We start from the raw sequence: 22,373 nt of genomic DNA, 5'->3' as shown, positions 1-22,373 counted from the left end.
AAAAAAAAAAAAAAAAGTAAAGTGTTACTTTATAGTAGTTTCCCTTCATTTGTTTTTGTTCATTTTTTGTTTGGAATAACATTATGTCCAAATGTCTAGATATTGTTTCATCACCATGTTTGGAAATAAAGAAATGTTTGTACCTCTTTGAATTTCTCCTAATTACAGCCAGCTGCTTCCCACAGGGTTGTCCCTCAATATAGAAAAGCACACCCCACACCACTGGCTGCTCAAGCCTGATCTGGGCCTCACTGTCCTCCTTTGGGCAGAAGGCTGCCAGGCCATCCCAGGCCTCTACTGGAGCCCACCTCTGCCAGGGGTGGCTACAGAAGCTGCACCCTTGACAGCCATCCCAGCCAGTCTTTGATGAGCACTGGGAGCACAGGACTGTTTCTGGGCTGACTGCCTTTGACTTGGCCTGTGGCCCCCAGACACCACAGTGAACAACAGGGTGACCTCAAGGGCCTGCTTTCCTACCACCTATGCCCATTTGGCCCCACATGCTACTTTCGGCACCAGTGTTCCTTTAGCCCTGGGTACTCACTGCCCAGACTCTCAGAGGACAGGAAGGACTAAGTTCTCTGATCCTATAGGCAGGACAGGCCTTTGCCAGCTGGAGGAGGTTTGTTGCCTTTGGGGTTTATGGGTCTGGGCTGCTTGCCCTTGACACCCCCAATCTCACTGGCTGCAGAGGCCATGGTCGCTTGTTTATAAGGGACAGGTGGCTTGGAGTAGACCCAGTGGCCATCTGTGACTATATGCTTCCTGGAGGACAGGCTCCACACTCAAGACATGACTGGCAAGGTGGATTTCAGGGTCACAGATGCCCCCAACCGCTCCCTGCCATGTGTGTCTCCCACTCTGCCATCCGCAGCTCCACCTTCAGGAAGGCTGAGGGCCCAGGTGTGCGTACCTCCTGTCCTAGTGCACAATGTGCAACAGAGCTCTGCACGGAGCAGGCTCACAGCAGTTCTGTGAGATCAGCCCCGATGGCTGCAAACCAGGAAGCCAGGCCTTGTCCAGGCTCAGGCAGGCACCATCTGGAGGTGCAGGCCACTTCCTGCCACTACCAGGCTCACCTGCTGTGCTCCTCCAGAGTTCAGGGAAGGCAGCCCTCTGGAGTGGTGCCCCAGGAAGTGCTGTGTGCCAACCCAGGCAAACATTCAGCCCTGCCCTGCTGGGACCACAGCCTGGGACCTTGCCTATGTGCAGCACCGGTTTCCACTGTCCCCACCCCAGGAACAATAGCCAGGGCCATTTGGTCTCTGTGAGCACCTGGGGTGCCCCAACACGGCCAGGGCCCAGGACTCCTCTGCCCACCAGGCAATAGTATTGCCATATCTGCTGCACGTTGGTTCTGAGTGGTCACCACAAGGGGGAGGGCAAGGCTGTCCTAGGAGCCAGGCAGGAAAAGGAGACCAGACCAGTTGCCCTTCCACAGGTGGAGGTTGGAGTCTGGGCCTGACCAGGGGATGCTGCAACAAGAGTGTCCTAAAAGGGCATGAAAGGACAGCCTGGGCCACAGGTGTCCCCACCCTCCCACCAGACACCCTCACGCCTCGGGGTGTGCTGGGCTGAACAAAGAGATTCTAGGAGCCCCAAGATGGTGCAGGAGGGAGCTCAGTTTCATGGGTTTCTGGTGGCCAGTACCACTCACAGACTGAAGCCACTTCAGAGACCAGCACCTGAGGCTTAGAGGACACCAGGCAGGGGGGAGGCTTAGCCATCCTGGAGCTGCCCCAGCAGGAGGGCAGGCCCAGACCCCAGCGGCTGCTGGGAGGCAGCAGGGGAGGCCTTCTGCCAGGCTCAGGTGTCTGAGTCCTAGGGATGGGACCTGCGAAGGGCCCACCAAGTGAGAATTGGAGACTGTAGGGAACACTGGGAGGGTGGAGCCCTGGTGAAGGCAGGGTGGGGCGAAGTGGGCCCGGGCCCGCAGGGGCGGGGCGCCTGGGTCGTGCCTGCCCCCGCCCTCTCTGCCCCCTCCGCCCCACTCTCGAGTGACTGTGCAACCTGCCGCTCAGGTTCCTTCTCGCCCTGCCCCGCCCCGGCCATCCTGGCCCGGCCCCCGCTGGGCAGCTAGTTCCCGCGCGTCCCTCCCGCCTGCGGGAGACTAGGCGCCGCGGCTGAGGCACACAGACGGCCGCGGACGACCGCCGAGGGGACGGGCCGTGGCACGGGGCGCAGGCCGCCGAGGACAGGTGAGCGCCGCGGCCGAGGAGCGGACGCGAGGAGCTCGCCCGCCCGGGGTTCAGTTTACCCGGTGGCGATAGGACGCGGGGCTCTGGTCCACAATTCTGAGGCTGGGTGCAGGGTAGAAGGCTTAAGGGACAAGGGGCAGGGGACGCAGCGGGGAGGAGGCTGAGCCAGCCTATGGCCTTCCCAGGGCTCGTGGCTCAAAGGCCGTCTGGCCCCGGCCTGGCCTGCCTCGTTGGTCCTGGGGGTGGCCGTGTGAGGGGGTGTTTTCAAGCCAGTGTGTGACTCACCCAACCCCAGTCTGCCTCCTCCCAGCCTTCAGGCTCAGTGGGGAGAATCCCTCCATCCCAGAATGGAGGTGACAGGAGGATTCCCTGGCTCCTGCAGGTGGGCTGGGCCCTCCTTGAGAGCCTGACCCTGGAGGTGAGCAAGGCAAGCTGACCCTGTAGTCAGCTGTCAGGAGGCACTTCCTGGGTGTTCAGGTAGGAGGAAATCCATCCCCAGGGAAGAACCCGACTGGGGTTGGTCTCCAGGTCAAGGCTGGGGCGTGGGAGTTTCAGAGGGAGGGGAGGCTGAGGGTGGAGCGGCAGGGCCAGGTGTGGGGGCATCCAGCCCACAGCCCCTCAGTTTTCTGGTCCCTGGGCCAGGCTGGCCTGGGGCAACCCCTTTGCATGGGGGTGTCCCTGAAGGCAGGTCTCCTCGAGCTTCTCTAACCGCCCCGCCACCCCTGTGTGCAGGGAGACGGGGCTCTGCTCCCTACCCGGGCCCTGTGGGCCCGGTGCTCCTCCTGGTCTTCTCTGCCTGCCCCCGCCTCCCGCAGTATGCCATCCTCCCCACCCACAGTTTCCCAGGTTCCTCCCACCCTCAACCATAACAGCCAGACCAGGTCACACCCAGGGCCTGAGGGGGGTCCCTGTTCAGGGGCCCTACCCAGCTCCAATGAGGGCAGCCAGGAGTCCCAGTGACTCAGCTCCCCCCAAGGTCACTTATGGCATGCAGCTGGAACTTGAACTTGGCCCTTCCTGCCCTGCTGGGGCCACCCCTCCTGGGCCTGACTGACCGGGCACCTGCGTGGGCCTCCCCTCACACTCGGAAAATGGCCACAGTAAACCAAAGTGCAGCCTGGGCCCCAGGGTCCCCAGGGCCTAGCCCCACCCACTGGCTCACATGGCTTTCTGCCCAGTCAGCTGAAGAAGCCCCCTATCCGCTGAGGCCCCTACAGGCCTGGAGGTGGCCCCTTCCCAGGTGCCAGCACCCACTCCCCGGGTGAGCTGAAAGCCCAGGCATTCCCAGCTCCTAGAGGTCCCCAAGGGGAGGGGTTGCATGTCACAGCCTGCGCGTGTCTGCGTGTGCCCACAGGTCCAGGTGCGCGTGCGCTGGACACACATGCTTGTGCCCTCTGTTGGGCCCGCCTGGAATCCCATTAGCAAACACTCAGGCTCACTCAGTGGGGTCACAAACATTCCGGACATTCTCCACGGAGAGATGGACAGAGGAATCTGGCCAAGTCCTTGCTGGCGAGCCAGGACCCTTGGTGGCATTCGAAGGGGCAGGCAGCAACAGCCAAGCCAAGGAATGCCCCCTGGGCCCCTGGACCTCCACACCTCCAGAGGTGCTTCCTCAGCCCAATACCCCTGGCAGACCCAGACTCTGAAGCCACAGGGGGATGGCCTCTGACCATGCCTGGCAGGAGGTAGATGGTATGGATCTGGACCCCAGTGCCCTCCCGTGGGAGCTGGCCACAGAGCCACTGAAGGACAGCCAAGGATGCCTGTCTAGGGACATGGGGGCTGCTCCAGCAGCCAAGTCTTAGTTTCCCAAAATGCAGTTGGGGAGAGGTCAGGGTTGGACCCAGAGACAGGCTCTGGGACTCTGCCCCTGGAGAGGCCTTATGAGATGGTGGTCATCCAGGGTCTGCCAAGGAGGTGGTCATACCAGTGCTAGTGCCTCTGGGCCAAGCTCCAGCCTGCCTCTGACCCATACTCACACTCTCCATACTTCCCTCAGCCCACCCCGATGGGACGCGGGGCTCTGGTCCACAATTCTGAGGCTGGGTGCAGGGCAGAAGGCTTAAGGGGCAAGGGGCAGGGGACGCAGCGGGGAGGAGGCTGAGCTCCTTCTCTGGGCCACCTGGCCAAACCCTCCCTTGGGGTCAGGAGACACTGCCCCCCAAACTGCCCTCTGGAGACCCAGGATGCCTGCCCACATAGCCTCTTCCTGACTCGGCCTCCTGGGCTGGGAGGGAGCCAGGGGCCAGCCTCTTTGCTGGGGCTGGACAGAGCTGACATGCAGGGAGGCGTACCCACACGCCTGTGCCAGAGCCCTTTGCAGGGTGGGCTTTAGGGTGGGCTGGAGGCTAGGCTCCCCTGGACCTGGTGCCATCCTGGGCCTAAGCCTTAGCTCTCCTGTCATCCTCCTGTACCACCACCTTTGAGCCTTTGAACATGCTCTTTCTCCCCCAAACCCCTCTTCAGATGCCCTCAGACAGCCTCGGGAGGTGCCCGGTAGAAGGCCAAGGGTTGGGGGCAAGATGGGACTGCAGGGACTGCCAGCTGGACATGGGGCACAGGACAGGGGCCTCAGCTTCCTGGGGAACCTCTCCCCAGGCCAGGCCAGTCAGGCTCTGGCCCCTCGATCTGGGGCAAAGGGAGGAGGCCCAAGCCCTGCCCTGGGAGTAGCCAGGCCACAGGCAAGGCCTGGAAGAAGTGTCAGCTCACCACCTGTGTCCACCCAGGTGCTGACTGCCACCACCAAGGACACCATGAGCCAGTTGGGGTCTGTAAGCTGCTGCCCGGGTGCTGCCAAGTGAGTCCCCCTGCCCACCCCTCACCCCTCTAGCAGTCCCTAGGGAGAGGTGTGGCATGAGCTCCACCCTCACCAGCACTCCTCCACAGTGGCAGCCTGGGCCGGTCAGACGGTGTGGCCAAGATGAGCCCCAAGGACCTGTTTGGTGAGTGAGGTTTGCAGACAGGCTGGATACAACAGGGGAGAGGGCCCACCGCTTTGGCGGGGAAGAACAGCACCCCCATTCCCAAGGCCGTGCCAAGCCCTGACCGGGTAGCTCGGCTGGTGGGAGACCCAGGCAGCCCTGGGTGCCCAGAGGAGATCTCTGGGCCCACATCCACCTACAGCTTCATAGGTCCTTCCCCAAACTCCTGGCCACTGCGTCCCCTCCCCCACACTGGTAAGGGGAGACGCCTTTACTAATAATTCAGGGAGCATTAATATTGATTCATCACCCTCCTTGCAGCAACCTGATCGCAGAGGGGGGCGGGGGCTCAGGCTAACCCAGCTGCCAGGTGTCTGCTCCAGGAGAGAAGAGCCTGGCCAGCCCCTCCACCCAGTTCTGTACTCCCTGACACTCCTCCTAGGACTGCCCCCAGCCTGGACCACTCCCCTCATTGGTGCTTTGGGCACCCGGACTGGAAAGAAGAAGCCTTGTGAGGGCTGGGGAGATTTTAGCTGGCAGTTCATGGGGTGGGAAGACACTCTGGCCCAGGGCCCTCCCTTTGGAAGGTGGAAGCCTCTGGCCCCCAACCCTCTGGGATGGACATCCCTGTCACAGGCTGCCTCATCACCTAAGCAAACCCCTGGCCCTCTCTGAGCTTGGGTCCTTTGCCCAGGGAGCCATCCTGGGCAGAGGGAAAGGGCTTCCTGTAGACTCTCACTGTGCCCAGGAGGGGCCTCACCAAGTTTTACCCCTGGCTCTTCCCTGTGGCCCCACCTCGTGGGTCCCATCCTCTGGGGGTGATTGACTGGCACCTCCCGTTCAGAGCAGAGGAAGAAGTATTCCAACTCCAATGTCATCATGAACGAGACCTCCCAGTACCATGTCCAGGTGAGGCCCACCCCAGGGGCACCCCCTTTACACCACAGCCCTGTCCTCCCTGCTCCAAAATCCTAGAGCACTGACCCTGGGGAGAGTGTTGAGTCCAGGTTCTAATCCATAGGGGCCAGAAGGGAGCCAGAGCCTGGGACTGGCCCCATGCCTATCCTGGCACAGGGGTTGGGGATAGCCCCTTCTAATCCTGGGAGCTCAGGTCTGGGGGCTATAGGGAGTCCTGCCTAGGGCGTGCTGGGGGTACATCCCAGTGCCCACGGCCACACAGCTATGATGGGAAGGGCTAGTGGGAAGGAAATTGTCATACTGGCCCCAAAACAGGGAACTGGATTAGAAAACAGGTGAAACAAAGACGCCCTTTGTTGAGCACTGCACAGGGGGCCTTGGAGGGCAAATTGTGAGAAGCTGGACTTGGTCACCTGCCCTCAGTGGACCAGCTGCCAGCTTGGGAAGGTTTCCTCTAGGTCAGTTTTAATTTCCACGTAGAACTCAGTAATAGGTTTTTAAAATGACCTTCCAGGCCAGCCAGGGTGGCGCCTATGGTCCCAGCTACTCTGGAGGCCAAGGTGGGAGGATCACTGGAACCCAGGAGTCCTGGGCAGCAGGGGTGAAGGACAGCCTGTCTCTTAAATAAAAAGAAACAAGACCGTCCTGTCCTGGGAGCTGGCTGGCTTCCCACAGGATGAGAAAGGGGGAGGCAAGGGGAGCCTGTAATGTAGGCCCTGAGTGGGGAGGCCGCCTGTCACTGCCAGGCCCACTGTAGCCTGCTGTGCTTCTGGTCCCAATCACTTCTCCCACTTCACCCAGGGTGCATACTGCAAAGGTGAGCAAGGCGCTGTTCTTTGAGCCCTAGTTTCTCTGTCTATAGAATAGGTCCTGAGAACACACGGACTCCCTAAGGCTTTTGAATTGGGCTGTGTTTTGTGACCAAGGCTCTCCTGGCCAGCCTGGGCAGTAGTGACTGCTACCAGCTGTGTCCAAGGGCAGGGCATGGAGGGTGGATGGGTCAGCTTTGGCCCCTTTTTTCCAAGCAGATCTGGAGCCTTGCTCAGGTTGGGACTTTGCCCTCCTTGGAGAGGAGCCGCCTCGGACCTCCTAGCCCTTGGACTTTGGTCCAAGCTGGCTTGGCTATTGTGAAAGGCCCATGGCCAGGGGAGCTTTTCCTGCTGCCCAATGACCAACAAGGGTAAAGGAGAGGGTGGGGCCTTCCTGCCCCTCCCAGAGGAGGAAACTGAGGCCCAGACAGAGGATGAGAATCTGGGAGACGTCCCTCCAGCCAAGCGAGGGCAAGGTCACCCCACCCTTATCAGGGGGACCACTGGAGCCCGCTTGTTTACTTCTGTCTGGATTATCAGATAACAAAGTTGATGTGTGGGGCGATCAGCTCTCCCACCCCACAGTTAGCCTCATCACCCCATACTCCTTTGTGAGTCCTTTTGTGGGTACAGGTCCCCAGCCCAACAACCTCCAGCAATGATATCTGTCTTCCATCATCACAGTTTTGTCTTTTGAAGTATATCCCGTAAATAAAATCGTACAGCTCCTTGTTCTTCTGCTTCTTCAGCCTATTTTAAAAAGACATCACATGGAATAAGGCCCCTCAGTCGTGCAGGGCACACAGCCCCTCTCCAGGACTGTGTCCAGTAAGGCCTGTCTCCCTGCACACCCATAGGGCTGTGGTCCTCACTGATGGGGAGAGCTGGGTGTGTGAGTTGGCAGTATATTCTCTCAGTCTGTAGCTGGTCACGTCACCTCCGTAACTTTTTTTTTTCTGAGACAGAGTCTCACTCTGTATGCTGGGTAGAGTGCTGTGATGTCATAACTCACAGCAAACTCAAACTCCTGGGCTCAAGTGATCCTCCTGCCTCCTCCCGCCTCTACCCGTCAAGTAGCTGGGACTACAGATGCCTTCCACCTGACTAGTTTTCTATTTTTAGTAGAGAATGTGTCACTCTTGCTCAGGCTGATCTTGAACTCCTGAGCTCAAGAAATCCACCCTCCTTGGCCTGGCCTCTCAGAGTGCTGGGATTACAAGTGTGAGCCCCCACACCTATTTGATGACTATCTTTTGACAAGCAGAAATGTATAAACGATATCCAATCTTACCTACTTTTTTTTTTTGACCGGGGTCAGGTTTGAACCCACCACCTCAAGCATATAGGGCAGGCACCCTACTCTTTTGAGCCACAGGCGCCGCTCCCCACTTTTTTTTTTATTATTATTCTTTTATGGGTTTTGGTCTCCTAAAATGTTATTGCCTGACCAAGGCTCTGGAGATTTCTTCCTGTTTCTTTTGTTTGTTTGAGGATTTTTTTTTTTTTTTGAGATAGAGTCTCACTATGTTGCTCTTAGTAGAGTGCTATGGCATCGCAGCTCATAGCAATTTCAAACTCTTGGGATGAAGTGATTCTCTTGTAGCTGGGACTACAGGCGCCCACCACAATGCCTGGCTATTTTTTTGTGGCAGTTGCCATTGTTGTTTTAGCTGGCCCGAGTGGGTTCGAACCTGCCACCTTCAGTGTATGTAGCTTGTACTGTAACCACTGTGCTACAGGCGCCGAGCCTGTTTTGAGATTTTTTTTTTTTTTTTTTTTTTTGAGACAGAGTATTGCTTGCTGTCCAGGCTGAAGTGCAGTGGCATCAACACAACCCACTGCAACCCCAAATTTATGGGCTCAAGTAGTCCTCCTGCCTCTGCCTCCCAAGTAGCTGGGACTACAGGTGTGTGCCACTGTGTCCAGCTAATTTTTCTGTATTTCATAAAGACAGAGTCTCACTTTGTTGCTCAAGATAATCTTGAACTCCTGACCTCAATGGATTCTCCTGCCTCAGCCTCCAAAAGTGCTGGGATTATAGGTGCACGCTTACCACCTCTAGCTCCTGCTAGAATTGTGATTGGCATTGAGTCAAACCTGTGAATCAGTTTAAGGAGCGTTAACATCCTAAAAATAGCGAGCCTTCCCATCCATGAAGGTGGTATCTCTCTGGTTACTAGGTCTTCTTTAATTTTTTTCAACAGATTTTGTGGTTTTCATTATAGAAGTATCACTATCTTCTTTTACTTTATTCCTTAAATATGTGCTTTTTATGCTGTTGTAAATTGCATTATTTTATTGTTTTTTAAATTTCATTTTCCAATTGTCTGTTGCTAGCAAAAACAATTGAATTTTTGTATGGTGGTCAAGTGCCCAAAGACCTTATTGATAGTACTAACTTAGACAGATTGGATTTTCTACATATCTAAACGTAATGTCTGAGAATGCAGACAGTTCTTTATTTCTTACTTTTACACTTATTTTCTAGCCTTACTGCCCTAGCTAGGACCACAAGTACAAAGCTGACTGACAGTAAGGAGAATGGATATCCCCTGCTTGTGTCCAATCTTGAAATATTCAGTAGTCTGTGGGCTGCGTGTCTCCTAGATGTTCTTTACAAGATCAAGGAAGTTCCCGCCCACTCTTTGCTGAAGGTTTTTTTGTTTTGGGGGGAGTTTTGCAGTTTTAGCCCAGGGCTGGGTTGGAACCCACCACCCCCAGTATATGGGGCCGGCGCCCTACTCCTTGAGCCACAGGTGCCACCTTGCTGCAAGGTTTTTATCTCAAAAGGTACTGAATTTTGTCAAGTGCTTTTTCTGAATCTACTGAGGTTTATTCATTGCTGTTAATTTTGTGAGTCATACTGACTGATTTTTTTTTTTAATTGTTGGGGCTTACTGATTTTTTTTTTTTTTTTTTTTTGGCCAGGGCTGGGTTTGAAACCACCACCTCTGGTATATGGGGCCAGCGCCCTATTCCTTTGAGGCACAGGTGCCGCCCTACTGTTTTGTTTTTTTGTTGTTGTTTTTTTTTTTGAGACAGAGCCTCAAGCTATCCCCCTGGGTAGAGCGCCATGGCATCACAGCTCACAGCAACCTCCAACTCCTGGGCTCAAGCGAGTCTCCTGCCTCTGCCTCCCAAGTAGCTGGGACCACAGGCGCCCGCCACAACGCCCAGCTATTTTTTGGTTGCAGCCATCATTGTTGTTTGGCGGGCCCGGGCTGGGGATTCAAACCCGCCACCTTAGGTGTATGTGGCTGGCACCTTAGCCGCTTGAGCCACAGGCGCCAAGCCTAGTTATCTTTTATTATTGATTTATACTTTAATTCCATTAGGGTCAGAAAACGTACTCTCATACTCTGTTTAGCAAAGCTTGTTTTGTGGCCCAGCACCATGGTCTTGTGTGGCTGGCTGTGCTTCACTAACAGTGTGTGGTTCAGGTTTTACTGTGCCTCACACACACAGATCAGCAGCTGCACAACCTGTCCTACGTTCCTCCACATATCCGCTATCCTCCAGTCTGTTGACGGGCTTGGAGGCCGGGCCCGTCGTATTGTCACAAACCCTTCTGCCCTGAGCAGCCTGGGCCATGTCCCCCACATGCACGGAGAGGGTCCTGCCCTTCCAGTGGGAGGGAAGGTATGTGTGTGGCGACAGGTGTTCCTAGCTACTCCCAAGAGAGGCTGCCTGGGTGAGAGGGTGCCAGATGAGATAATGCCCGTTTCTCCATCTCTTAACTCTGAAAGTGTAGCCCACAGGAGTTTGTGTATTGGTCAGTAGAACAGGTAAAAAAAAATTCATTTCCTAAAATAGTAGAGTTTCAATTTGCAATTCTTCTTTTTCCTTTACTCACCACTATACAAATAAGGATCAACTGGCAGTTCTTTTATTCAATTCAGTTACATACACTTTTCCATATTAAAGTTACTTCTGTTTACTTTTCTGTAGACTTTCTGTTTAATTTTAATGAGGTGTTAATCTTTTTTTGCTTATTTATGTATTCATTCATTTATTCTTGGTATCTTCTTTTTTTTTTTTTTTTTTGAGATGGAGTCTGCCTTTATCACCCTAGCCCTCGGTAGAGTGCCATGGTGTCACAGCTCACAGCAACCTCAAACTCTTGGGCCCAAGTGATTCTCTTGCCTCAGCTTCCCATGTAGCTGAGACTGCAGGTGCTCACCACAATGCCCAGCTAATTTTTCAATTTAGACAGGGTCTTGCTCTTGTTCAGGTTGATCTTGAACTCCTGCACTCAAGCTATCCTCCCTCCTCAGCCTCCCAGAGTACAGGGATTACAGGAGTGAGCCAGATTACAGGAGTGCGCCCAGCTGGTAATTTTTTTTCTTAAGAGACAGAGTCTTACTTTGTTGACTTCTATAGAGTCCTGTGACGTCACAGCTCCCAGCAACCTCCAGCTCTTGGGCTTAGGCCATTCTCTTGACTCAGCCTCCCAAGTAGCTGGGACTACAGGTACCCGCCACAATGCCTGGGCATTTTGTTGTTGTTGTTGTTGTTGCAGTTTGGCCAGGGCCAGGTTCACGCCAGCCACCCTTGGTATATGGGGCCAGCGCCCTCCTCACTGAGCCACAGGTGCCGCCCACCAGCTGGTATTTTTAATTATCACATTAAGAAAATAGAACTTTTAACAAACAGCTGTCATTATAATATATATTGGTCTTTTTCTGTATTAAGCAAATTAATATCTAGGAGGCCAACACAGGTGAATTGCCTGAGCTCCCAGGTTTGAGACCAGCCTGAGCAAAAGTGAGACTCTGTCTCTTAAAATAGCTGGGTATTGTGGTGGGTACCTGTAATCCCAGCTACTTGGGAGGCTGAGACAAGAGAATCACTTGAACCCAAGACTTTGAGGTTGCTGTGAGTTATGACATCATGGCACTCTACCAAGGGCAACAAAGTAAGACTCTGTCTCAAAAAAAAAAAAGAAAGAAAAAAATTTAATATCTCTTACCTCTGTTTTTCCCACTTTCAGTTTTTTCAGTGTGGGTTTTTTTGTTTGTTTGTTTGAAACAGAGTCTCTCTACATCACTCTGGGTAGCGTGCTGTGGCATCACAGCTTACAGAACCCTCAAACTCTTGGGCTTGGCTCGGCGCCTATAGCTCAACCGGCTAAGGCGCCAGCCATGTACACCTAAGGTGGCGGGTTCAAATCCCCAGCCCGGACCCGCCAAACAACAATGACGGCTGCAACCAAAAAATAGCTGGGCGTTGTGGCGGGCGCCTGTGGTCCCAGCTACTTGGGAGGCGGAGGCAGGAGACTCGCTTGAGCCCAGGAGTTGGAGGTTGCTGTGAGCTGTGATGCCATGGCACTCTACCCAGGGGGATAGCTTGAGGCTCTGTCTCAAAAAAAATAAATAAATAAAACTCTTGGGCTTAAGCGATTCTCTTGTCTTAGCCTCCCAAGTAGCTGGGACTACAGCCACCAGCCACAATGCCCAGCTATTTTTTTGTTGCGGTTGTCATTACTGTTTAGCAGGCCTGGGCCTGGGTTCTAACCCACCAGCCTCAGTGTATGTAGCTGACAGTGTAATCACTGTGCTATAGGCACCAAGCCCAGGTGTGGGTTTTTTTTCTTTGTATATGGCATTTTTTTCCCATGCCGAAATTTCAATTATTTTTATCTCAAAATTCACTGATCTTTACTTTTCAGCATCTGGATTTTCTTTCTTGCATAGAAAAGCACCCTTGCTGAGAAGGCCTTGCTGAGATTACCAGTGATCGTCCAATCTTTTCTTCTAGCTCTCCCTTGTCAGGTGTTTTGCACTGAAATCTTTGCCTGTCCTGGAGTTTACGTTAGTGTTCATCCAGCTGTCCAGTGCTGTTCACTGCAGGGCTTCACTCAGTGCATGTCTGGGCAGATATCTGGGGCGGTGAGGAGGCCTGCATGCTCTCCTCTGCAACCACCGGCTGTAACCCGCTGCATACCAGACACTGTCCTGGGTGACCAGAACCCTGGCCTCAGGCAGTGCAACAGGATGCTGGATGAGATAAGAGGAAAGTTGGGCAGGTCAGGGATGTGGTGACAGGTGATGTAGCCAGGTGGCCAGGAAGAGGATTCCTGAGAGGGAAGAGGATGAGCAGGAGACAGGGCAGTGAGTGCACAGGGCGGGAGCCTGAGCTGAGCAGGGTAGGCAGGCAGCAGGCCCAGGGCTAAAAGCAATTTGGAATTTTTTTTGAAAGGTGTTTTGGTTTTGTTTTGTTTTGGTTTGGTTTCGTTTTTCTGAGATACAGTCTCACCCAGGCTGGCATGCTATGGCGTCATAGCTCATAGCAACCTCAAACTCCTGGGTTCAAGTGATCCTGTCTCAGCCTCCCGAGTAGCTAGGACTATAGGCACCTGTCACACCAGCTAATTTTTCTATTTTTAATAGAGACAGGATGTCGCTCTTGCTCAGGCTGATCTTGAATTCCTGAGCTCAAGCAATCCTCTGGCCTGGGTGTCCCAGAATGTTAGGATTACAGGTGTGAGCCACTGCATCCGGCCTGGAAATTTTTCTGAGGGGTTTATCAGGGCACAACCATGACTCCTACAAATGTCCTCCAAGGCAGAATGGGAACTCCCCCACCCAAGGTGGGAATGTATCCCCTTAGAGCCCAACAGGGCTAGCTGTGACCCTCACACCCTCCAGGGCTGGCTGTGACCATCAGGCCCCCAGGCTACGGCTCTCATACCTCCAGGGCCACCTGTGACCTTCCGGCCCCCAGGCTGTACCCCTCACACTCCCCAGGACAGGCTGTGACCCTCAGGCCCCCAGGCTGTACCACTCATACCCCCAGGGCCAGCTGTGACCCTCAGGCCCCCAGGCCGTACCCTTTACACCCCCTAGGGCAGGCTGTGACCCTCAGGCCCCCTGGGCTATGACCCCTTGAACTTGGGCACCCAGAGGGCTCTGCCCAGCAGTGACCACCTGCCTACCCCCAGCACTTGGCCACCTTCATCATGGACAAAAGTGAGGCCATTGTGTCTGTGGATGATGCCATCCGGAAGCTGGTGCAGCTGAGCTCCAAGGAGAAAATCTGGACCCAGGAGATGTTGCTGCAAGTGAATGACCAGTCCCTGCGGCTGTTGGACATTGAGTCTCAGGTGCTCCCCATGGCGTGGGTGGCTGGTGCAGTGCCTGCTGGGCCACTGTGGCCAGCCCTGTGGCTGGGGGCCTCTGTTGGAGCTTCATTGCCCATCATTCTGGCCCAGGGAAGTGGACAGGGAGAGAAGAGGAGGCTGGGACTGGCTCCACGGCACACCTGTGAGGCCCACCCACTTGTGGCTCAGGAGTGTCCAGGGCCATGTCCTTGTCTGTGGGACCTGTCCCTGGCTATCTGAGAAGTCTGCTCCAGGTGCATTGGCCATTCCTCACTGGAGCCATAGGCCCGTCTCACTTTTGGCCCTTTTTTGTGCCTGTGAGTAATGTGCACATCTGTGTCTGGTGAGAACGCCACATGCTGGGCCACAAGTCACATCCACAACCATGGCTGTGTGTCCATTTCTGGGAGCTACCTCTATGATCCATCCCGTGCATGTGGCTCCAGCCCACATTGAGTCCAGGGCCCACGGTGATTGTCAGCTGCATGACGTGTCCTGACCTCCCTTCCCTAGGAGGAGCTAGAGAACTTCCCCCTGCCCACAGTGCAGCACAGCCAAACAGTACTGAACCAGCTTCGATACCCCTCCGTGCTGCTGCTCGTGTGCCAGGACTCAGAGCAAAGCAAGCCTGATGTCCACTTCTTCCACTGCGACGAGGTGGAGGTGAGGGGCACACAGGTGGGGGTGAGGGGCGTACAAGTTGGGGTGAGGGGCGTACAAGTTGGAGTGAGGGGCACACAGGTGGGGTGAGGGGCTGAAGTGGGGGCCCATGAAGTGGAGGTGACAGGTCAAGGTGGAGGCCAGGGGTCACAGGTGGGGGTGAGGGGCCCTGCCCACCCTGCCCCGAGTCTGCCTGATACCCCAGCACCCCCAGGCAGAACTGGTACACGAGGACATCGAGAGTGCGTTGGCTGACTGTCGTCTGGGCAAGAAGATGCGGCCGCAGACTCTGAAGTAGGGCTGGTAGGGGGAAAGGAGGGAAGGGGAAGGGACATGGGCGCCAGGTGGGTAGGAGGGTCAGGTGGCCAGGCTGAGCAGCCCTCACCCTGCAGGGGTCACCAAGAGAAGATCCGGCAGCGGCAGTCCATCCTGCCCCCTACCCAGGGCCCAGCCCCTGTCCCCATCCAGCGCCGTGGAGATTCAGCCAAGAACCGCGTCGGCCCAGCAGCACCGGTGCCACTCAGTGAGCCAAGTAGGCAGGGGATCCGGGGACACCACACAGGGGCCCCATGCAGGGCGCCACAGGTGAGCAGCACCCTGTCTCCCTCAGGCCACTACCGCCAGGAGTCGCTGGATGAGGAGCCGAGGGCTGTGCTGGCTCAGAAGATAGAGAAAGAGACGGTGTGTGCCCCAACGCTGTCCTCTAACTGGGGTGTGCTATCCCCGCGGGGGTGGGGGGATGTCTAAGGCTGACCAGTGACCCCCTCTCATCCCAGCAAATCCTCAATTGTGCCCTGGACGACATTGAGTGGTTCGTGGCCCGGCTTCAGAAGGCAGCAGAAGCTTTCAAGCAGCTGAACCAGCGGAAGAAGGGCAAGAAGAAGGGCAGGAAGGGGCCAGCAGGTGCACTGGGCAGGTGGAGGATGGGAGGACGGTGTGGGCGGAGTGAGTGGAAGGAGCCTCTGGTGGGGAGGAGCCCGGTCATGGATGGGGGTTGTCAGACAGGACAACAGGTGGAGACAGGGGAAGGGCCTTTAGGCTCATGCTGCCTCTACCTCCATGCCAGAGGGCGTCCTCACCCTGCGGGCACGGCCCCCCTCTGAGGGTGAGTTTGTGGACTGTTTCCAGAAAATCAAGCTGGCCATCAACCTGCTGGTGAGCAGCCCCGCCCTGCCCAACCCAACTGTGCTGGGCCCAGGGTAGCTGCCCAGCCGCCCCCACCATCACCTGCTCCCTTGGTCCCTCCCACAGGCAAAGCTGCAGAAACACATCCAGAACCCCAGTGCAGCTGAGCTCGTGCACTTCCTCTTCGGGCCTCTGGACCTGGTACCTGGGGCTAGGACAGCAGGGGCTGGGGGTGGGCAGCCAAGGCCCTGGGAGTGGCTCCCCCAGCTCAGGGTGAGAGAAGCAGGTGCTTACCTTGGGCAACCCAGCTTGGGCTGTGCCTCCATCCCCTGGGAGTCAGAGTCCCTCCTAAGGCCCTGCCTGTGGAGTTGATGGGGGTGAACAGAGGGGCTCACAGGACTCAGCCCCCTGCTGAAACCCCCTGTGCTCCAGATCATTAACACCTGCGGTGGCCCAGACATTGCACGCTCAGTCTCCAGCCCCCTGCTTTCCCGAGATGCTGTGGGCTTCCTGCGAGGCCACCTGGTCCCCAAGGAGATGTCTCTGTGGAAGTCACTGGGGGACACCTGGACTCGGCCCCGGTGCGGCAGGGCGAGTGACGCTGGGGGTGGTGTGTGTGCAGGATGGGGGTTCTGGGGGACTAGGTACGGTGGGGGCAGGGCTGACACCCAGGACCTCTCACCCCAGCTCTGAGTGGCCTCGGGAGCCGCAGGTGCCCCTCTACGTGCCCAAGTTCCACAGTGGCTGGGAGCCACCCCTGGATGTGCTGCAGGAAGCTCCCTGGGAGGTGGAGGGGCTGGTGCCTGCCCCCGACGTTGAGGTCAGTGTACCAGCAACCCAGTTCCCACCCTCCACCAGAGCTCACCAACTCATGCCACCTGTATCCCCCTCCCCAGCAGCTGCAACTCAGGCAGCCCCTCTGCCAGGGTGACAGCCCATGGTCCCTGGAGGGTGGTAGGTTCTGTCAGTGGCATGGCAGGTTTAATGAGGACCCCGTCCTATACTCTTTTGTCCTGGGACCCAGCCTGGCCCTGGCCTTCTTCCCAATCCCCACCTGACACTAAGCCTGCCTGCCCACTTCCTCACAGCCCACTCCAGCAAGCCGACGACTATCCTTACGAAACTCCCAGAAGCAGAGCCACTCTGTAGAGCCTACACCCCTGGGGGACACTCTACCACCAGTCAGCACCCCACATGCTCACAGGTAGGCTCCCCAAAGTGAAGGAGCATGACACTCCTCAAAATGCAGTCTCTGATGTAGGTATGCTGCCACCAGGTGGTGGCAAGTGCCTCATTCAAGTGGTTCAAATTAGAACTGAGCTTTCATTTTAACTTTATAGAGAAAATTTCAAAAGTCACATGTAAATTTACTACCCTGATACATCAGCTCTTTTCACATCTCCATGTTCATGTTTTAGAATAAAGGCTAGAAACTTGATAAACCACTGAACTTGAATGGTTTCAGCAAACACTGTCATCCCTTGAGGCTGTTGGGACTGATGTTGGCCCAGCCTGTGGTAGAACCAGAAAAGCAGAGAGGACAAGCGCACCTGGCACCAGGAGAGCCCTGTTTTTCCTTGCCTCCCACCTCCTTACTGTCCCTGCCTGGGCAGCTCAGTTACCCTACCAGACTCCAGGATTCCGTTTCAGAGGATGAAGGGCCAGAAATCCTTATTTTAAACAAGTGTAAACAAGCATTGCCCCCACTTCCCCCATGTTGTCACCTGGTACTCACAGTCCCAAGCTGAGGACCACACACCATTTTTTTTTTTTTTGAGACAAATTCTTATTTTGTTGTCCTCGGTAGAGTGCTGTGGCATCATAGCTCACAGCAACCTCAAACTCCTGGGCTCAAGTGATTCTCTTCCCTCAGCCTCCCAAGTAGCTGGGACTACAGGCACCCACCACAATGCCCAGCTATTTTTTAGAGATGGTGTCTCGCTCTGGCTCAGGCTGGTCTTGAACCCATGAGCTCAGGTAATCCACCACGTGGGTCACCCAAGTGCTAGGATTACAGGTGTGAGCCACCTCACCAGCCAACTTTTTTTTTTTTTTTTGAGACAGAGTCTCACTTTGTCACCCTTGGTAGAGTGCCATGTCATCACATATCACAGCAACCTTCAACTCCTGGGCTTATTCTCTTGCCTCAGCATCCCGAGTAGCTGGGACTATAGGCGCCCACCACAACGCCAGGCTATTTTTAGAAAAGAGGTCTTGCTCTAGCTCAGGTTGGTGTCAAACCTGTGAGCTTAGGCAATCCTCCCGCCTCAGCCTCCCAGATTTCTGGGATTATAGGGGTGAGCCACCGTACTTGGCCAACATTTCTCCCTTTGATTTCCAGCCCCTGTTCCATCCACCTTGGCCCAGTCCTGATAGCCCCTGCCCCCTCACCTTTCCTGTGCACCTGGACAGGAAGCTGCCCTGATGGCCAGGATCAGACTGACCAAAAGGGACAACCCTGCTCTGTGCTAAAGCCAGGACCCCCATCCAGAGCTGGGCATTGTGCCTCTGCAGGGCCACGTGAGGTCCAGAGGAGCTGTGGCTCTGAAGTTGTCCTGGCCTTCACTGGTCAGCATAGGAAGGCCATGACCCAAGCCCATGCCTGGGAACCAGGCTGGAGACCCCTGAGGGTGCCTGGACTGCCAGCCTCACCATGGCTCTTTGTCCCACGCACCGCTGCTCACCCCACCTCCACACAGGGCTCCGCTCTGGGGCTGTCACAGTTTCCATTTCTGGCTGAGGAACCACAGCCTCTCTCTGTTGAGACCTGGAGAGTGGAACGGAGACAGAGCTGCACCTGGGAAGCTGCTGCCCCCAGCTCCTGCCAGGTCCAGGAGACCCCAGCCCAGCCCTGGACCTCAGTTTCTGCCATTCCTTGCAGAGGCTACCAGCCAACACCAGCCATGGCCAAGTATGTCAGAGTCCTCTACGACTTCACAGCCCGCAATGCCAATGAGCTGTCGGTGCTCAAGGATGAGGTCCTAGAGGTGAGAAGGTAGCAGCGAGGGGCTCCCCAGGGGAGGAGGCACTGCCTAGGGGAGAGAGGGGCTCCCCAGGGGAGGAGGCGCTGCCCAGGGGAGGGGGCTGCCCAGGGGAGAGAGGGCTGCCCAGGGGAGAGAGGGGCTGCCCAGAGGAGAGTACTGCCTAAGGGAGAGGACTGCCCAGGGGAGGGGGGCACTGCTGGGGGGAGGATTGGTGAGAAGCTGGTCCTAAGGGGCAGGAGGGGAACCTGTCGGTGTGGGTGAGGGGCAGCAGTGTGGGTGAGGGGCGGCAGCAGCTGGGGTCCTGAGGGAGGAGCTGCCAGGGGACAGAGGAGCAAGCAACTGGGGCCAGGCCCTGTGACATCACAACATGGCCTAGCTGTGGGCCCCTGTCTGCAGGGTCTTCACCCCAGGCTTCTATCAGGACCCAAAGGCCTTCCCTGCCCCCAGCAGACTTGCTGAGGATCTCCCTGTCTTAGGGATCCCCAGGGCATTTAGGGAGCCCTGTGCAGGGCTAGGCTCGGTGGTGGGCAGTGCCTGCATCAAGTGGGGGACCCCTCAGTGGAACCCAGCAGACTTGTCATTCACACCCTCCCCCAGGAGCACAGCACAGGCTGCTTTGTGCCAAGCTGAATCCAGGCCACCCACTGGGGGACCAAAGTGGCACAGACGCGGGGGGTGGGGGGTCCTACGTCCACAACCAGGTTATGAGGCCCCTACTCCAGGACCCGCTGAGGCAGGGAGGGCCAAGGTCCTGGGCCTAACGCGGCCGCCCTGCAGGTGCTGGAGGACGGGCGACAGTGGTGGAAGCTACGCAGCCGCAGCGGCCAGGCAGGCTACGTGCCCTGCAACATGCTGGCCGAGGCGCGACCCGAGGACGCCGGCGCCCCCTTCGAGCAGGTGGGACTGCATTGTTCTGGCGCGGGGGGCCTGGGCGGGGAGAAGCCCGGCAAGCCCAACTCCCAGGAGGAAGGAGTGGGGCGGGGCATGGGCTGTGGTCCTAGGAGGGTGAGGAGCGGAAGCTGACAGCCCCCGCCCCGCAGGCCGGTTCGAAATACTGGGGCCCCGCCAGCCCGACCCACAAGCTGCCCGCAACCTTCGCTGGGAACAAGGACGGTGAGAGGCTGGTCCGGCGGGGCGGGAGGGGAACCCCAGTCGGGGCGGGCGAGGGGCGGCGGCAGCTGCGGTCCTGAGCCGCGCGCCGCCCCCAGAGCTGATCCAGTACATGGATGAGGTCAACGACGAGCTGGTCAAGAAGATCAGCCAAGTCAAGGCGCAGCCGCAGCGGCACTTCCGCGTGGAGCGGCCGCCGCCCGTGCACCTGCCGCTGTCCTACGAGTCCGGCCCCAGCGAGGTCCGCGCCTGGCTGGAAGCCAAGGCCTTCAGCCCGCGGTGAGCGGCTGGCCCAGGCGGGGAGTGGCGCGCAGGGGACATCGGGGCCACCCTACAGCTCCCTCACTCCGCTCCCCGCAGGATCGTGGAGAACCTGGGCGTCCTGACCGGGCCTCAGCTCTTCTCGCTCAACAAGGACGAGCTGCGGAAGGTGTGCGGGGAGGAGGGCGTCCGCGTGTACAGCCAGCTCACTGTGCAGAAGGCAGTTCTGGAGGTGAGAGGAGGCCCCCCTGTGGCTGAGGTCCCGGGAGGAGGGGCCCCTAGGCTGAGGCTGCCCCCTCTGGCCTCCCTAGAAGCAGCAAAGCGGGTCCGAGCTGGAAGAACTCATGAGCAAGTTTCATTCCAAGAACCAGAGGAGGGTGGAGGACAGCTAGACCTGGCTGCACCGGGCTACCACACCTGCAGGAGGGGAGCCCGCCCCCCCCCCCCGCTGTGGCCCCTCGATGCATGGAGTATTATTTTTGTACGTGTATGTATTTTGTACCAAGGACACTGATTGGGTGTGGTGCTGGGTGCCCCCCCCCCACCTGGCTGGAGGCACATGGCCTGTCCTCAGGCTCACTGCCCCAGCTCACACCAAGGCCGACCTCAGCCAAACCTGTGACCCATGGTGCCAGCCCCTGATCTGCCTGCCTTGAGGCCACAAGACTCCCCAGAAGGGGTGGGGCCTCATCCTCTGGTCACCCCTGTGATGTCCCCTGTCTTCACCTGCCTCCACATCTTCACCTGTACTCAATTGCATCTCCCTGCCCCAGGGTGGGCCAAAGCGCCATTCTGGCCAGTTGTTAACCTGGCCTCCAAATGTACCCAGCACACCCACCCATTGGGCTGCTCCCCAAGGGTGCCCTGGGAGGGGCTCCGGGACAGGGGGCCCAGGGGGCCACGCTGGGCTGGACACATGTGATATTCCTCACCCTGTCAAGGACAGAACATGCCCTGGACACAGTGCTGGCTTCCAACACCCCCTGCCTCCCAGTCCCACAGAACCCACAATAGGTACTTTCTCTGACCAAGTCCCAGGCCAACTGAGCACTGCACTGATTGTGGGGGGGCTGGATGTCTTGAAGCTCTGGACTGATAGGCGAGAGGTGGCCAGGGCTCCAAGGCTGGGACATTAAACCAATTCAGTCTCTGAGCAGCTGTGTAATTCTTTCTCCTGGGGGTGGGGGTGGGTCCTGGAGCCCGCAGAAACTGTGCCTTTTCTTTCTTTTTTTTTTTTTTTTTTGAGACAGAGTCTCACTTTGTTGCCTTTGGTAGAGTGCCCTGGCATCATGGCATCATAGCTCACAGAAACCTCTAACTCTTGGGCTCAAGAGACCCTCTTGCCTCAGCCTCCTGTGTAGCTGGGATTATAGGTACCCACCACAACACCAGGCTATTTTTAGAAATGGGGTCTCGCTCTTACTCAGGCTGGTCTTGAACTCGTGAGCTCAGGCAATCCACCCTCTCAGTCTCCCAAAGTCCTGGGATTCCAGACATGAGCCACCGTGCCTGGTCCAACTGTGCCTTTTCTAAGAGGTATGGGGCAGAGGGTAGGCCATGGCCAGGCTGGACGTGGACATTACAAGGAAAGCCACTCACCCCCCGAGGCCCAAGGAGTGCCCAGAAGGCATCTTCCTGCACATCCATCCAAGAGGGCCTGGAGCATTCTGTGGGCACAGGGCAGAGGCCCTGCCCACTCCTCTCCCTGTGGCCCTCCAGGGCCAAATGTCCAGAAGTCTCAAAGCTTGTCTCCCAAGACTGGCTTTCACTGGGCACTTACCCAAGTGAGTGGAATGGAGCTCAGCTAGACCTCAGGGCAGGTCCAGGAGGGAGCCACGTCAGGGGGCAAGGCCAAGATGGTATTCAACAAAAGGAAGGCACAGGGCATGGGGGACCCCAGTGAGTGTCAATGGATTGCATCAGTGGCCACCCTGTGCCCTCACTGTGAGAGTCATTTGACCACCTGTTGGGTGCCCCCCTGGGCGCACACCTGAGCCTCACACTCTGGGAGGAACCTTGGTGCTCTCTGCTGATGGCCGCCAAGAGGGTGTCCTGGCACCAGACCAGGTTGAGGGAGTAGAACCATCAGTGGACCCAGCCCTGGAGTATCCGGGGGCCAGTCCTAGGGTTTTGGCTTGGTGGGCAAGAGCAACTGTGGGAATAGGCTATGGATAACGTGTCCCTTGCCTAGTGTACTATTGAGCCAGGCCTGTCTCTGAGGCCCTAGAAGTTCCTGACTCAGCTCAAGGGGAGCTGGGGGGTGTCTGATGCTCTCTGAGCCATGA

General features: G+C 56.9%; 1 protein-coding gene across 2 annotated transcripts; it reads left to right on the top strand.

Moving 5' to 3' along the window:
- The first annotated feature begins 2,093 nt into the window (after positions 1-2,093).
- EPS8L2 (EPS8 like 2) lies at positions 2,094-21,241 on the top strand. 2 transcript variants are annotated; one of them, XM_012813324.2, is made up of 21 exons: positions 2,094-2,198; positions 4,928-4,998; positions 5,088-5,143; positions 5,967-6,031; positions 13,790-13,951; positions 14,462-14,611; positions 14,823-14,902; positions 15,001-15,140; positions 15,219-15,289; positions 15,385-15,511; positions 15,675-15,763; positions 15,860-15,934; positions 16,166-16,314; positions 16,421-16,553; positions 16,822-16,937; positions 18,615-18,720; positions 19,495-19,614; positions 19,758-19,830; positions 19,926-20,106; positions 20,188-20,320; positions 20,400-21,241. In XM_012813324.2, the coding sequence occupies exons 2-21, from the start codon at positions 4,955-4,957 to the stop codon at positions 20,478-20,480; spliced, it is 2,151 nt and encodes a 716-aa protein (XP_012668778.1). In that variant the 5' UTR covers positions 2,094-2,198; positions 4,928-4,954; the 3' UTR covers positions 20,481-21,241. The 2 variants fall into 2 exon arrangements, with proteins under 2 accessions (XP_012668778.1, XP_023364338.1); XM_023508570.1 differs by lacking the exon at positions 2,094-2,198 and having other exon boundaries at positions 4,937-4,998; positions 5,088-6,031; positions 13,752-13,951.
- Positions 21,242-22,373: the final 1,132 nt, after the last annotated feature.

This window comes from Otolemur garnettii, unplaced genomic scaffold, assembly GCF_000181295.1.
Source record: "Otolemur garnettii isolate 467f Iridium unplaced genomic scaffold, OtoGar3 scaffold00260, whole genome shotgun sequence".
In the NCBI taxonomy this organism is placed as follows: Eukaryota; Metazoa; Chordata; class Mammalia; order Primates; family Galagidae; genus Otolemur; species Otolemur garnettii.
This window is presented reverse-complemented; position numbering and strand designations above follow the sequence as displayed.

Coding starts and splice junctions, on each gene's coding strand:
- EPS8L2 (XM_012813324.2), top strand. CDS start 4,955: ATGAGCCAGTTGGGGTCTGTAAGCTGCTGCCCGGGTGCTGCCAA. Junction 5,144..5,966: donor GAGCCCCAAGGACCTGTTTG/GTGAGTGAGGTT, acceptor CCTCCCGTTCAG/AGCAGAGGAAGAAGTATTCC. Junction 15,290..15,384: donor AGAAGATAGAGAAAGAGACG/GTGTGTGCCCCA, acceptor CTCTCATCCCAG/CAAATCCTCAATTGTGCCCT.